At 30.9% G+C, this 17275-nt stretch overlaps 1 protein-coding gene across 1 annotated transcript; it reads left to right on the top strand.

Moving 5' to 3' along the window:
• Positions 1–13750: 13750 nt before the first annotated feature.
• Positions 13751–16825, top strand: LOC140881691 (probable xyloglucan endotransglucosylase/hydrolase protein 28). Its single transcript, XM_073287198.1, has 4 exons — positions 13751–14142; positions 14227–14327; positions 14839–15047; positions 15994–16825. The coding sequence occupies exons 1-4, from the start codon at positions 13929–13931 to the stop codon at positions 16490–16492; spliced, it is 1023 nt and encodes a 340-aa protein (XP_073143299.1). The 5' UTR covers positions 13751–13928; the 3' UTR covers positions 16493–16825.
• Positions 16826–17275: the final 450 nt, after the last annotated feature.

Here is a 17275-nt window from a genome sequence, read left to right as displayed (position 1 = left end):
GTTAGCAGAGAGAAAAATTCACTTGGTATACGGAGGAGGCAATATTGGGTTAATGGGATCTATTTCAACAGCAGCTCATCTTGGAGGTAGTCAGGTTTTGGGTATTATTCCTACAGCTTTAGCTGAAGGAAATATTACAGGTGTTACGGTTGGGGAAGAATTGAAAGTTTCATCAATGTACAAGAGAATAACTAAAATGATAGATAATTCTGATGCTTTTTTTGCCTTACCAGGTGGTTTTGGTACTTTAGAAGAAATTTTTCATGTTATTTCTTGGGCACAACTTAATATTCATAATAAACCTGTTGGCTTGTTGAATATCAATAACTATTATGATGGTTTGTTGAATTTTCTTGATGTAGCTGTGGAACAAAATTTTATTTCAGAAAATTCACGAAGGATGCTCATCTCTGCTTCGAATGACGATCAATTAATTGATGATCTCCAAGCTTTTGTTCATCAACCTGATTCAGCTATAACAAATATCAATTGGTCTCAACCAACCAGTAAGAAAAGTAAACTGAATCATTGATTCAACATGTCACGAAATGGTTTGTGTTTGTTCCTCATCTTCAATAAATTCCACGTGATATCTCTTTCATCATGTACTCTTTATTTTTCTTAAAAAATTAAAAGCAATGTCATATTCAGGTTTGGGGGAGGGTTTATCTTTTAAAAATAAAAAATATTTAAAATTTTAAAAATAGAAAAAAATATTTCTTTAATAATATTTATTTTTTCTATTTCAATGGGAAAGTAAGGAGTCAAAAACTCCTGACACGCATTAGTTTTTATTTATCATATTATCACAATAGATTAGATTTTAATATTTCGTATATTTAAATTGCAAACTACTAAGAAAATGAAGTCTTTTTGTATAGATGTTTATTTATTCTTCTTTTTATCAATTTAATAGAAAATATATAATTGATGGGATATAAGTTATAAATAATACATAATTGTGTGTTTTCAAATAACATATTTTCTAAAACTTTTATGAATATATAGTTAAAGTGATATTGATTGAATGAATAATAACATGTATAATTGAAGGAATTAAATTGTAAAAGTGCAATATATACTCACATAAATTTTGTGAGTGAGAGGTGAGAATTCAGAAAACAACTTATAAGCTTTTATTGATTATTAAAAAATGGTTGATTACTAGATTAAACCCATTTTGAAAAAAAAAAAGAAAAAAAATTGTGCATATAAAAATTGGCTGCAAAGTTGTTTGAAGTTTAATTGTAAAGATGTAGAGTATTAATATCTCTACTATAATTACCAATGTAATAGATTTACCTCATAAATAAATAAATAAACTTTGAAAAAAAAAATATTACTTTTCAAAGTTTATTGGAGATATTTGGTTATGTAAAAATAATTTTGCAGCCAACCAAAAAAAAATAGAAAAAAGAAAAAAAAATAGAAAAACAAAAAAAAAATGGGTTTATTCTTTGTAAATTACCCTATCTTATTTTCAATATTATGTTATTTGATTGTCTGCTTTACTAGCCATTTTCAATGAGTGTATAATTTTTTTCCAACTCTATGAGTGAAAAATAGCTATATATGAAATATCATAACCCGAGAGAATATGGAGTTGAGACTTTTACATTAAAATTCCTAATATTATACATGTTATGAAAATGATTTCTATTATCATTTTGATTATATTTTTCTCAAAATTTTTAGAAAATATTTATATAAAAAATTATATATATTTAATATTTTGATATTGTGTGAAATATATATGTATAACCCATCCAATTATATATTAATATATTAGTTGATAAGAAGATTTATAAATAAACATATGATCTCCTTACAAGTGTGTTTTAAAATGTTAAAGTTTGCAAATTTGAATATATATATTAAGGAATAAAAATCTAACTTGTGATTTTATGATATTTTATGATATTTTATTACTAAGGGACTAGTAATGAGCCGGTTTGGGGGTGTGATGAAACTTAAAATTTGTAATTATTTATATGTTAAAAAGTGTGTTTTAAAATTAAAGTTTCATTAAAATTATGAAGTTGTATTATTTTAGTGTTATGTGTTTATATTTAAATATTTTACTAAAAATGTTGTATTTTATGTTTTGCGCAGGTTTGGTAAAAATAAAATTACTCAAGCTACAAAGGTCATATTGGAGTAATCTCAAATCTTGTAGAATCACAAAAGAGGCATCTTCAACTTTGTAGAAGACAAGAAATTCCAAAAACCTAATTAATTTGATCAAAATAATCAAACATCAAAATGGAGACAGATTTACTTTTACTATGACCAGCTTATAGTAAACATATCATAACTATTTCACCTTTTATCCAAAAGAGGTGAATTATATGTCCAAACACATCTACACAAAATATCCTACGTGTTCTATGTTGAATGAAAAGGCTGAATCGGTGGTCTAAGATATCAAACATGCCAACTAAAGTAGGGTCATAGTATTGACATTTAAGGAGACAAGCACCCACCAACTTTACTATTCCACATTTAATGAGCCTTTTACTCTTGTTCTCATTTGTCCTATAAATAGATGTGTTGTATAAGCTTTGTAGGGTGCAAAAGTGTAGAGAAATTCCTCACTTGTAAAATAAATATTGTGTGTGTAAGAATAAGAGTTTGAGTGTGCATATTTCTTCAAGTTTAAGTATGAAATTTCTTTTATCCTTACTCTTGAGTCTTATGTTCATGGAAAGCTAAATCCTTTTATGTCAAGGTGAAAAGGTTTCATTGTTGGTCAAGTAAGATTGTTTATATTTTGTATATTCTTTTCTTTTCTATTTTTATTTTTACTAATTGATCTTTATTTGTAGGTATGATTTGGATGATTTATTGTTATCTATTTACATCAAATACTTGGTACCTTAAATGTGGTTACCTTGATTTGTTGTCTAATATGATACAATAAATACTACAATAATTATATACTATAATATATGTATCAATTTATAATAAAGTCATATATATTATTTAGACAATAGCGTGGCTCTGCCGGTGGTTTTAAATAATATATTGTGATTTGATCTAACATTTAATTTTCCGCAACTAACATTTACTTTCTCGCATCTAACATTTACTTTTTCGCAACTAAAATTTACTTTCTCGCATCTAATATTTACTTTCTCGCAACTAAAATTTACTTTCTCGCATCTAACATAAAACAAAAGTCATATATTTTATTTAGACGATAGCGTGGCTCTGCCGGTTGTTCAAAATGAAATATGGTGATTTGATCTAACATTTAATTTTATGTTAATTTATATTTATGCACTTATATGTATATATATATATATATATATATATATATTATGGGTACCATATATTAATTATCGGTTAATCTAATATTAATATAGTGGGAACTATATTATATGATATATTTTTTAAAATATTTAATTTTTCTTTTATGTTTATATTTATACATTTATATATATATTATGGGTACCATGTATTAAATTTTGGTTAATCTGATATTAATATAGTGGGAACTATATTATATGATATATTTGTTTAAATATTTCATTGTTCTTTTATGTTTATTCTTATTTTAGTTTTTTTTATTTATTTTTGTTAAGCAATCTTAAATAAACCAACAATGAACCTTTGAAACCTTGACAATTTTATAATTTGTGTATTTGATGTTTTATAATAATATTTCCATCTATAATATATCAATGCTAAAATTAAACTTACAACATCCTCTCCATGGATCGATCTCGTACTCACGAGTATATTACTTGCAGACAACCTACACTTGAGTGAATTACAATTTAAGTTGTAGCATGATGGCAATCGAATAAAAACTCCACACGCTTCTCCCATTCCAGATACGCCTCCAGATCAGATTTTCCATGAAATGCTGGAATTTTCATCTTAATGCTACAAATATTCCCATCCTCCTTACTGCCCTCCGTATATTTTCCACGCATCGCTTCTCGCCTATGTCTATCCCCATGTATTCTTCTCTCCTCATCCCAATTCTCATCAAAACTTTTCTCATCGTCTTCAAAATCATTCCCCTTCCTATTTTTATTTTTTTTCCACTGTCACTACTCTCCTCCAACTTACTCATCCTCTCATTAAGAGGCTCTAACTCCGATCTCATCACCCTAGTCAACTGCCCCATCAACGCATCCATTTGAACCTTGGAAATTCCTTGGTCACACTCTCACTAACATCTTTATTGGGATTCATGGTACCTGCAAGAAAATCGTTAGTAATAAACTTCCTCACACAAATTCTCACAGTTCACTCCAAACGAATCACTCAATCACTTCTTTTTTTCACTCAAATTTATGGAGAGGTTTTTCTTTGTAGAATAAAATTCAAACCTTCAAGTTTAAAACTTTTAGAAGCTTGAAAATTGAACCACAAATATTGCACAAACACAAGTAGGAATTTTATGGACAACTTGACTCTGACTCGCTTCAAGGATGAATAAAGACAAAGGAATTGGCCACAGGCTACTTTTCTTCACTTTTTTTTTCAAATTTTAGGCCCCACTATTTTTTTTGACCGATTTTTCTTTTCTATTTTTTTTTTGAATTTATAACTTGTAGCACAAGACACGAAATTTTTATAACAAATTTGAAAGAAACGACACAGAAATTTGATAAAGAAAAGACTCAGATGGAGAACAAAGGATGAAGATCGAAGAACACGAAGAACAGAGATAGATGAAGATAGATACTTACTTGATTCAAAACCTTGGCTCTGATACCAAATGATATGAATCTTGATGTGTAAGATTAGCAAACACGATTACAATTTGAATCGCACTCTCTAATCAATAAACAAAAGACCCAAAGTTTTACCCAATCTTTTAAACAAGTAAAGTTGATAGGATTTTGGATTTCCACCTTTAATCGACGGTACGATTAACAACAGAAATAACAACAATTGAAACCAAAGAAAACCTTCAGATAACTTGTATCTGACAATCTTCGGTGAGAAACAATCGACAAACGCTTCCAAGTAATTAAACTGAGAAAGTTTGATTTGAAAAGCCAAAGCAAAACTTTGTATAAAATTCTAGAGAGAATTTCAATAATTTGTGTATAAACTGAATCTGAATTATTATTAATGAAATAAACAAAAGTATTTATAGTTTACAATAAAAAATAAAATATAATGCAAAATATAACCTAAAGATATCAAAGATATCATCTAGAAAGTTTCCTAGTATAATTAAAACTCTCAAGAATAGGAAAATAACATCAAAATATCAAAATCCCGAACACACACAAAACATACCGAAGTGTGTGTAAATTTCCGGAAAAATTACGCTCGCTCGAGCGAGCATAACTCGCGCTCGAGCGAGAAGCTCTCTGGTCTCAAAAATTCCCAAGCTCGCTCGAGCGAGCACGAAGTGTGCTCGAGCGAGAAATCCTCTGCCCAAAATTGATTATGCAGCTCGCTCGAGCGAGACTGGGTTGCGCTCGAGCGAGACCTCTTCTGCCTCACTGTGATTTTTTTCACTCATTTTGACTCCCAACACTTCAAGAACACATAGGCAACTTCCAAATTGATCTTCAAGTACTCCAACTCCATCTTGATAATTTAACATCAGCATTTGAAGTGCCTTCTTGAATTTGTTAGCTCGACTCCTCGTGATTGGTCCTCATGGCAACTCCAATGGATCTCGAACTCTCCTTGCCACCCGATCCACATGTGAGCTATCCATGATCGCATCACTGAAGCTCCTTACTCAGAATATTTGATGAAGTCAGTCTACCAACATTCTCGAAATAATCAGTTGATGTCAATCTATCTCATTGGATACAGTTTTCCGTATACTGACACATTGCAACAGCATCCGCGCACACAATCATACTATTTCATCAGAGAGAATGTTGACGTGGCAATGCAAACAGTGCAACGGACAAATCCTTAGAGGAACGAATACTATTTAAATATTTATGACTCTTGGAACTAAATCCTATAAATAGGCCACAATATCAGTTTTGGAGGCTCTTTCTCTCTCGCACACTCACTTAGCTTGTTTCTCCCATATATCAGTTTACCTCAAGCTTTCAAAGTTTACTCAACAAAACTGACCAAGAATTTGAAGCACACATTCGAAGTATTCATCTAATCATTGAAGGATCATTTTGTGCAAGTTTTATCGTGTTGTAAAACACATTGTAATAGATTCAGTTTAGGACTTTCTTATTTAGTTGAGTTACTAGGAGTTCTAAGATAGGCAGTGATGTAAGCCTTAGTATTGGATCGGGATTTTGCAATGAGTTGTAAAGTTCAAAGTCTTCTAGTGAAAACCTTCGTCCAAAGGGAAAAAAAGGTGACGTAGGAGTATTTAATTTTTCGAACATCCAGAAACATTTGTTCGTGTTCTTCATTTCAGTTTACTATCCTTTCAGTCTAGCATTTTATTTTGAGACATTGTGTTCAGATCTGTTATTGGTATTTTTTTTTTTGCACAATTCATTTGTTTGTCAATTAGCATCGACAACCAAGAAAAAGACGATTCAGTTGCCAACCCAACTGAGTTCAGTTTTCCGTTGAAGAAATTTTTGTGGTATATTCACCTCCCTCTACACCGTAACCGATCCTATCAATTAGATTTAATTTCAAGAAAAACAAATAATAATAGAATCACATTTTACTAACTTGTCTTAGTTATATTTTGTAATTTTAAAGGATTATTAATTTATGATATTTACGGGACCATATATTTATATAAGGGTCTTCAAAAAATTTATTATCTTATTAATTTATACAAATTATTGATTTAATAAACTGGCTCAAGTTGGGACTAGGAAAAAAATACTATTTTAAAGAGGTTATTAATTTATTAAGTATTAATTTAGAGAGATTTTACTATATTTCATATGACGATATAATTTATGACTTTGATTTTATAAAAATTACAAGTATGGTGTATTTTATATAATATTTTTTTAAAAATAAGTATAATACTAAATTATGTAAAACATTATTTCTAAAAAGCTTCTTTACAATAACAAATTAAGATTTACTTTTATTATTATTATTATTATTATTATTATTATTATTATTATTATTATTATTATTATTATTATATTTGAGTTTTCAAGTTAATGTGATAGAGCCCATATTTTTTGTTCCCTTGAGGTTTCATTTTTTTCACGACCGGTCCTGCTAAGTAAATCGCACTGAACAAAACTTATGTCACATGCACACTCAAAAAAATATTGACAGAGAGAATCAAACTATTGAATATTTGTCAAAATTTTATCCATATTCCATCACACTAAGGGAGTATTTTGGAGAGATTTTATTTATTTAAAAATGATTATTGTAGAGATTATTTTGAAATTGGTGAGAAACTAAAGTAGAGAGTGTTTGAAAATAAAAGTTGAAAGCTAATACAAGCTAAAATTTAATATTTGGAGAATAATTGCTTCCAAGCTTAATTTTTTAATTAAATGACAATCATACCCTTATTTAATTATTTAATTTTTGATACTCAAACTATAAAAAATGAGTTTATATATTATTATTACATTATGAATTTTGTATCAAAAATATTATATTTTTTATAACATGAATACTTGAAAAAATATATAATATTAATAAAAATAAAAATATAAAAAATGACAAAATTTTTATAAATATAAAAGATATGTACAAACAAATTTATGAAAATGCAATATATATATTTTTAAAAATAAATTCTTGTAATAAAAAATGTAAAATTAAAAAAAATATTTTTTTAAAAAAATAAAAACATATGTATTATGATAATTTTTAAGGGTATAAATGTCAAATTTTAATTTTATACCTTAAACAAAAAAATAAGAAGTAAAAAAAAATATTAAATTTTTGCTTCTTGCTTTTAGGTAAAAGTTGTAGAAGTTAAAACATAATTTAACATTCACAAACACTCAAAAGTAATTACATACAGCTAGAAGCTAAGAAACACTTTGTAGAAACTCTACCAAACACTCCCTAACTCGACCACATCCTTAAAAGCCATCGACGGCTAATTTGATCTATGACATGCCGGTTGGACCTAATTTCGGCTAATTCACTACTACCATACCGGTTGGACCAAATTTTATAATTTTTTTTAGAGGCACCAAACTTTATAATTAATTAATTAATTTTCGAAAAAAGGCCTAACTTTATAATATTTATTTACTACTAAAATAATAATAGTGAAATTACCATAAAACAGCACCACCTTCCTCAAAAAAGGGTTAGTCTATGCTACACCGGGAGTGTTTCTCCCTCTATTTCAATACAATTAGATCACGTGAGACCCTTATAGTTTTATGGAAATTGACATGTGTGTTGATGATCCAATGGTTGATATTTGACCATATCATGGGGGAAGAAGTACTCCAGGTGTAGCATAAAATAATCCCTCAAAACAAATGGTGAGAATATTGACAAGAGCTCACACATACACACACATTCTCTCCACCCAATGAAATCATCCCTAAACTAAGAAGCCTAAAAAAATTATAGGCTTTTGTCAAGGAGTTGGAACAAATAAACAATGACTTGGGGATTGACAATGAATAAATGTTTGTTGTTGGGGATTTATTGATCGTTTCTCCTTTCAAAAATTTATTATCTTATTAATTTATCAAAATTATTGATTAAATAAACTGGTTCAAGTCAAGACTAGCAAAAAAATGTTATTTTAAAGATGTTATTAATTTATGTAGTATTAATTTAGAGATGTTTTACTATATTTCATATGAAAATATAACTGCTGACTTTGATTTTATAAAAATTTTAAGTATGGTGCACCAGACTAAGTAAATCGCACTGAAAAAAACCTGTGCCACAGACTCACCCAAAAAAATATTGAAATAAAGAACCAAACTATTGAATATTTGTCAAAAGTTTATCCATCACACTAAACTCCATCGACGGCTAATTTGCCACTATTCTATGCCATGCCCGTTGGACCTAATTTCGGCTATTTTACTACTATATTCCATGTCGGTTGGACCTAATTTTATAATTAATTTTCTTTTTTTGAGAGGAATTTTATAATTAATTAATTTTCAAAAAATGCCTAACTTTATAATATTTACTGCTAAAATAATAATAGTGAAATTACCATAAAACGCCACCACCTTGCTCAAAAAAGATGGTGAGAAGGTTGTATTTGAACCCGGTGATTGGGTTTGGTTGCATTTGACAAAATAACGTTTTTCCGAGAAGAGGCGTTCAAAGTTGTTACCTCGAGGGGATGGTCTTTTTCAAGTCGTAGAGCAAATCAACGACAATGCCTACAAACTAGATTTTCCAGGTGAGTATAATGTGAGTACTACATTTAATGTTTCTGACTTATCTTTATTTGATATAGGAGACGAACGATATTTGAGGACAAATCCTTTTCAAGAAGGGGAGGATGATGCGTACATGGATAGTTCGCATGTGGATCAAGTGGCACGGGGAGTTCGCGAACCATTGGAGTTGCCACGTGGACCAATAACGAGGAGCCGGGCTAACAAATTCAAGAAGGCACTTCAAATGTTGATGTTAAATTACCAAGATGGAGTTGGAGCACTTGAGGATCAATTTGGGAGTTTCCTATGCATCCTTGAAGTGTTATAAAGTGAAAACAAGGAAGAAAAAACTTTTCGGATAGCAGACGTCTCGCCCGAGCACAACCCAGTTCCGCTTGAGCGATCTGCATAAAATTTTTGGCAGTGTGTTTCTCGCTTGAGCGCGGGTTACGTCCGCTCAAGCGAGCACAAAAAAATTTGCGGGACATAGAGCTTCTCGCTAGAGCAAGAGTTATGTCCGCTCGAGCAAGCGAGGAATTTCGGGAAAAACACACACTTCGACGCGTTGCGTGTGTGCGTGGGTTTTTGATAAATTTTGATTATTTTGAGTATTTTAAGTCTATTAGGAAACTTTCTAGATGATATTTTTGATATCTTTAGGCAATATTTTGCATTTATTTTTGATTGTAAACTATAAATACTTTTGTTTATTTCATTAATAATAATTCAGATTCAGTTTATACACAAATTATTGAAATTCTCTCTAGAATTTTATTCAAAGCTTTGCTTTGGCTTTTCAAATCAAAATTTTTCCAGTTTAATTACTTGAAAGCGTTTGTTGATTGATTTCTCACTAAAGATTGTCAGATACAAGTTATCTGAAGGTTTTCTTTGGTTTTAATTTTCGTGATTTCTGTTGTTAATCTTACCGTCGATTAAAGGTGGAAATCCAAAATTCTATCACTTTTACTTCTTTCAAAGATTGGGCAAAACTTTGGATCTTTTGTTTATTGATTAGAGGGTGCGATTCAGATTTGTAATCGTGTTTTTTAATCTTACACATCAAGATTCATATCATCAACTGCTCAGGATGTCAGCCGACCAACTAAGGATATCTACCAATTTAACGATGTCTATCGACTTGAAGATGTCTACCGATCTAAGTATATCTACCGACTCCTCATTTCTCAGCATTACAACTAGCCCTCAGACATCAACCGCTCTAATTAAAAGCCTACTAAAGTCATGTATGGCAAACATTGATGTCAACCGAGTACAAGTTTATATATACCTTCTTAGAGATGCCTACCGATCTTATAAGCCACAAATATTGACTAACAGACGTTTGACAAGACAACTTAATAGCGAAAGGACGAGAATTTAAGGAGCCATCTGATAAAGATCACAAGCCGTATATAGAATTTATTGTGGAGACACCTTGAATGGACAAAATGGCAACTCTAGTACAGATATTCAAACTCGAGCAGACTTTACTCCGCCTAAAGAGGAAACTACTCTGATAAAATATCTGTCCGATAAGACATCTATCACAATGTTGACAAAAACAACTAGGGAAAATTACAGATATAGAAGAAAAAGTGACGTTGGAGATTGAGCTATATACATAAGTGAATAATGCGAAGAAGAAAAATAAGTGAACCAACGCATTATCTAAGTTATAGATCTTGAGCACTCGAAACGTTCAACACTCAATCTATCACCTAACCCTTCACAAAGCAGAAGCATATCCGATCTTCAAGAGATCTTTCAAGGGTTACTCAAATCCAGTTGTTTTTTGAAGAGAATTAGTTGCACTATAAGGATTTGAGAGTCTAAGCTTCCAAAGCGTAGCCACATACACCATCATCCAAAGAAGTTTGATAAGAACTTGAGATCTTATCAGTGTAAATCAAAGAGTTTCATTTTAGGCAGTGATAAGTCCTAACTTGGAGTGGGTATACTACAAGACGTTGTAATAACCAAAGTCTTCTAGTGTATCCTTTCCGTGAGGAAGAAGGGGTGACGTAGGAGATTAAGCTCTGAACATCCAAACCTTTGCATATTTACGATTACTATCTCGCATTACTTTTCCAAATATTATCAACTAGCTTAGTGAGATCTGTTTCCGCACTATCATTTAGTAGCTCTTATTCATCTAGAAAGTTGAGAAATATTGGTTAAGTAGACTAACATCTACTTAACTTACTCAGTTTTAAAGCATAATTTTTAAGAGTGTGTATTCACCCCCCCCCCCCTCTACACACACCGATCCCCAATAATATCAGTTTTGGAGGCTCTTTCTCTCTCGCACACTCACTTAGTTTGTTTCTCCCATATATCAGTTTACCTCAAGCTTTCAAAGTTTACTCAACAAAACTGATCAAGAATTCGAAGCACACATTCGAAGTATTCATCTGATCATTGAAGGATCATTTTGTGCAAGTTTTATCATGTTTTAAAACACATTGTAATAGATTCAATCTAAGACTTTCTTATTAAGTTGAGTTACTAGGAGTTCTAAGATAGGCAGTGGTGTAAGCCTTGGTATTGGATCGGGATTTTGCAAAGAGTTCTAAAGTTCAAAGTTTTCTAGTGAAAACCTTCCTCCCAAGGTTGAAATGGTGACGTAGGAGTATTTAATTCTCCAAACATCCAAAAACATTTGTTTGTGTTCTTCATTTCAGTTTACTATCCTTTCAGTCTAGCATTTTATTTTGAGACATTGTGTTCAGATTTGTTATTGGTATTTTTTCGCACAATTCATTTGTTTGTCCATTAGCATCGACAACCAAAAAAAGAGATAATTCAGTTGCCAACCCAACTGAGTTCAGTTTCCCGTTGAAGAAATTTTTGTGGCATATTCACCTCCCTCTACACTGTAACCGATCCTATCAATTAGATTTAATTTCAAGAAAAAAAATAATAATAGAATCACATTTTACTAATTTTTCCTTGTTATATTTTATAATTTTAGAGGATTATTAATTTATGATATTTACGGGACCATATATTTATATAAGGGTATTCCAAAAATTTATTATCTTATTAATTTATACAAATTATTGATTTAATAAATTGGCTAAAGTTGGGGCTATGAAAAAAATATTATTTTAAAGATGTTATTAATTTATTGAGTATTAATTTAGAGAGGTTTTACTATATTTCATATGACGATATAATTGATGACTTTGATTTTATAAAAAATTACAAGTATGGTGCAGTTTATATAATATTTTTAAAAAATAAGTATAATACTAAATTATGTAAAACATTATTTCTAAAAAGTTTCTTTACAATAACAAATTAAGATTTATTATTATTATTATTATTATTATTATTATTATTATTATTATTATTATTATTATTATTATATTTGAGTTTTCAAGTTAATGGGATAGAGCCCATATTTTTTATTCCCTCAAGGCTTCGTTTTTTTCACGACCGATCTTGCTAAGTAAATCGCACTGAACAAAACTTATGTCACGTATACCCTCAAAAAAATATTGACAGAGAGAACCAAACTATTGAATATTTGTCAAAAGTTTATCCATATTCTATCACACTAACAGAGTATTTTGGAGAACTTTTACTTATTTAAAAGTGATTATTGTAGAGATTATTTTGAAGTTGGTGAGAAGCTAAAGTAGGGAGTGTTTGAAAATAAAATTTGAAAACTAATACAAGCTAAAGTTTAGTGTTTGGAGAATAATTTCTTCTAAGCTTAATTTTTTAATTAAATGACAATCATACCCTTATTTAATTATTTAATTTTTGATAATCAGACTATAAAAAAAATGAATTATATATTATTATTGCATTATGAATTTTGTATCAAAAATATTTTATTTTTTATAACATGAATACTTGAAAAAATATATAAGATTAATAAAAATAGAAATATAAAAATGACAAAATTTGTATAAATATAAAATATATGTACAAAAAAATTTATGAAAATGCAATATATATATATTTTAAAATAAATGCTTGTAATAACAATGTAAAATTAAAAAAAATATATTTTTTTAAAAAAATAAAAACATATGTATTATGATAATTTTATTAAGGTAATAAATGTCAACTTGTAATTTTATACCTTAAACAAAAAAGCAGAAGTAAAAAAAAACATCAAATTTTTGCTTCTTGCTTTTGGGTAAAAGTTGTAAAAGCTAAAACAAAATTTAATATTCACAAACAATCAAAAGCAATTACATACAACTAGAAGCTAAAAAACACTTTATAGAAACTCTACCAAACACTCCGTGACTCGACCACATCTTTAAAAGCCATCGACGGCTAAATTGCTACTATAGCATGCCGGTTGGACCTAATTTCGGCTAATTTACTACTACCATGCCGGTTGGGCCTAATTTTATAATTAATTAATTTTCGAAAAAAGGCCTAACTTTATAATATTTATTTACTACTAAAATAATAATAATGAAATTACCATAAAACGCCACCACCTTCCTCAAAAAAGATGGTGAGAATGTTGACAACAGCTCACACATACACACACACTCTCTCCACCCAATGAAATCATCCCTTCTCCTCCTCACTCAGTCTCCTTGTCTCCTCTCTACTCATAGAAATTACTCACGTAAAAAAAGAACCTTTTTTTTCCATTCATAACAACAACTAAGCAAAGATTCCTGTTTTAATTATATTTTCTAAATGATGGGAGGAACCATGAATTTGAATTCCCATTGGAACATTATCGTCACCTTTATGTTTTTCTCCGCTCTTCATGTGTTTCTTGTCAGTGGGTCTTCGGGAAATCTCCCGATACTGTCGTTCGATGAAGGGTACTCGCATCTCTTTGGAGACGACAATTTAATGGTTCTTAAAGATGGAAAATCTGTCCACATCTCTCTGGATGAGAGAACAGGTCCCTTTTCATCGCTTTCTTTTTACTCGGTGCGGTGTGTTTCAAGCCATGTTTTGTGTATTGATGTGTGGTTGGTTCGTGTAGGCTCTGGATTTGTGTCGCAGGACCTTTACCTTCGCGGCTATTTCAGTGCTTCTATTAAGCTTCCTGCAGATTACACTGCTGGAGTTGTCGTGGCATTTTATGTGAGTAGTTTCTGATGATTCCTTCTATTTCTCTTTTTTTTTAAAAAAAAAACATTATGGTAATCGATTTTGGCTTGTGATAGTTTCGATCGAGTCCATATGCCTTGGGCTCTGTGCGAAAAGCACTTGTTCATCATCCAAAAAGGAAGGTGAAAGCCTCCATAATTTCTTGTGAAAGAAAAGTTGAATCCTTGACTTTTATGTTATGTAATGAGTGTTCTCCGTAAATCTTGGTTAAATTTGATTATACTGAGGTGGGATTTGTCAAAAAAGAAAAAGATAATTGTCTGAAGCTTGTGATTACACAGTTACACTTGTCAAATGTTGACTTGTTTATCAGTTCAAAAGTCAGAGATTACAGGCTCAGTATATTCTAGTGATTAAAAGTGGAATTCTTGATTTTCCAAGCTTGTAATAAATGCTTTCTGTAATTTTTGACTCAATTCGATTGTATTGAGGTGGGATTTCTCAAAAAGAAAAGATTAATGGTCTGAAACAATTGTGATCACAGATGTCAAATGGTGACATGTTTGAGAAGAATCATGATGAAATAGATTTTGAGTTCCTGGGGAACATAAGGGGAAAAGACTGGAGAATTCAGACCAATATATATGGAAATGGAAGCACAAGTAAAGGTAGAGAGGAAAGATATGGCGTTTGGTTTGATCCCTCTGAAGACTTCCACCAGTACAGTATCCTTTGGACTGAGAATCTGATAGTGTGAGTGAGCAATTTTATTTTTATATTTTTTTTATAATTATTTTTTACCATACTACAAAATAATTTGAAGTTATCTGCTTGCTTGTTTCACTCAATTCTGTTTTCCCTGATACATATTTGAAAATTTTCTGTTGTAAGATCTCCGGTCTCACGATGAAAACTAGCTTTCCAGTTTGTAGAATTACATTGTTTGGCTGGGCATCCTCTGTTCTTAATCTCTTATCTCATCATATGTCCAATTATAAACTTTGTTTAATCTTGAAGTGAGTTAAATGATATATATTTATTTTTGGTTATCTAGGAACCTTTCTGGAAAATGGTTATTTTTTGATATTGGGATTAATCCTAAGAAATTTTTTGGAGAATCAAACATGGGATATGGTGAAATATTAAATTGTTGATCCCATATTTAATGTTTGTATGGGATGGAAACAGAAATTTCATTCTTGATTCTTTGGTCGGACTCATTTAAATGTATAGAAATTTCTCCAAATTATCTGCTATTAGTTGCACATTTTACCAATGCTCGTGCTGATGAACTAATTGGTTGAAGTATCTAAAACTTTTCTTTCAGTTAAGGAATTGTATAATGATTGTCTAAAACTCACAGCTGGATTCATTGCAAATTTGTCCACTTAGAACTGCTGATCTTTTTGCACATTACCAATGCCTTCTTTTTGAAGCACAGATGCTTTGAACTGAGACAAATTGTTGTGTCAACTCCTCTTTTTGCACTTTAAAAAATTCAACTTTCCTATCTGCATCAATTAGAAGACTTTGATTGCTTTATTCATACGCATTTTTCTATTTTCATGTCAAACAAGAACTATGGGTGGTAGTGTACACACAAAGCTGGTCCAGTAATATGTATATTTGGTGATACATTAATCCAAATCTTGATGACCCTTTTGTTTGTTTTGTGTATGTTGGTGTACTTTTTTTGCAGCTTTTATGTCGATAATGTCCCTATTAGAGAGATCAAGAGGACACAAGAAATGGGTGGGGACTTCCCCTCCAAGCCAATGTCTTTGTATGCAACAATATGGGATGGGTCCAGTTGGGCCACAAATGGAGGCAAGTACAAAGTAAGTTACAAGTATGCCCCTTATATTGCCGAGTTCTCCGATTTCGTCCTCCGTGGTTGTGCCGTTAATCCACTCGAACTGTCCAAATGCGATGCTGCTCCGGAGCACAAAATGATTCCTACCGGTGTCACACGGAGGCAGAGAGTGAAAATGGAGAACTTCAGGAGAAAGTACATCCAATATTCGCATTGCTACGACCGGTCACGGTACAAACTCCCACTCTCCGAGTGTGAAATTGATCCCAAGGAGGCTGAACAGCTCAGGGGCTTTGATCCTGTGACTTTTGGGGGAGCCCATCGCCACCGTAGCAAACGGCACCAGCCGGCCCGGTCGAACCAGGCCAAGGCATCATCCATATAATGATATGATAATAAGGCTGTATTTTCTACTTCTTCACATGGTATACAGTCAATTTCACTTTCAATGTTCTACTTTTGTTGCATGTGAATAGAGGAAAGAAAGAGGAACCATATATAGATTTCTTGAGGGTCATAGAATTGATATATGGGCCATTGAATGATGATGATTATGATGGTGGGGTATGTATACATTCCATACCTTCAGATTGTAACCATTTAAGGTTCTCATCTTTGGCTTATTGTTTTCAATTCGGTCATGTACTCTCACATTTGACAGAAACTTATGATTTCAATAAATGTTGAGCATGATGTGGAGAATTATTTCGTCTCTATATTATAAAAATCAGTTGCGGTTAGTTATTTTCATATTTTGATTTGAAAGTTTAAAGGGATTTTTTACTTCGATTTGTTGTCTTTGATTTCGGCTAGATCATTTTAAAACTAAATAATTTGAATTTGATGGAAAAAATTTCTATTTATCCATGCTACGAGTGCGATGGCACTAAAGCCAAGGGTTTTTTTTTAAAATAATATATAATAAAAAAAAGTTAATTAAAATATAACTAAACTGAGAAGTTTGTAAAAGTATTACAATCCGCGACTTTGACCCGGATTTAACAGAGATCATGTCAGATCTCTGTTACTCGGATTCATTAATTTTAAAATAAGGCATAAAAATAAGGTGGAAAAAATAAATAATAAATTTTTGAACCCCGAGCTTTAGCTTGGGATTTACGCATTTATGACAGCTCCGGATTTAGATCCCAACCCACCCCTGTGGTTA

Source organism: Henckelia pumila, chromosome 2, assembly GCF_033568475.1.
Source record: "Henckelia pumila isolate YLH828 chromosome 2, ASM3356847v2, whole genome shotgun sequence".
Classification (NCBI taxonomy): domain Eukaryota; kingdom Viridiplantae; phylum Streptophyta; class Magnoliopsida; order Lamiales; family Gesneriaceae; genus Henckelia; species Henckelia pumila.
This window is presented reverse-complemented; position numbering and strand designations above follow the sequence as displayed.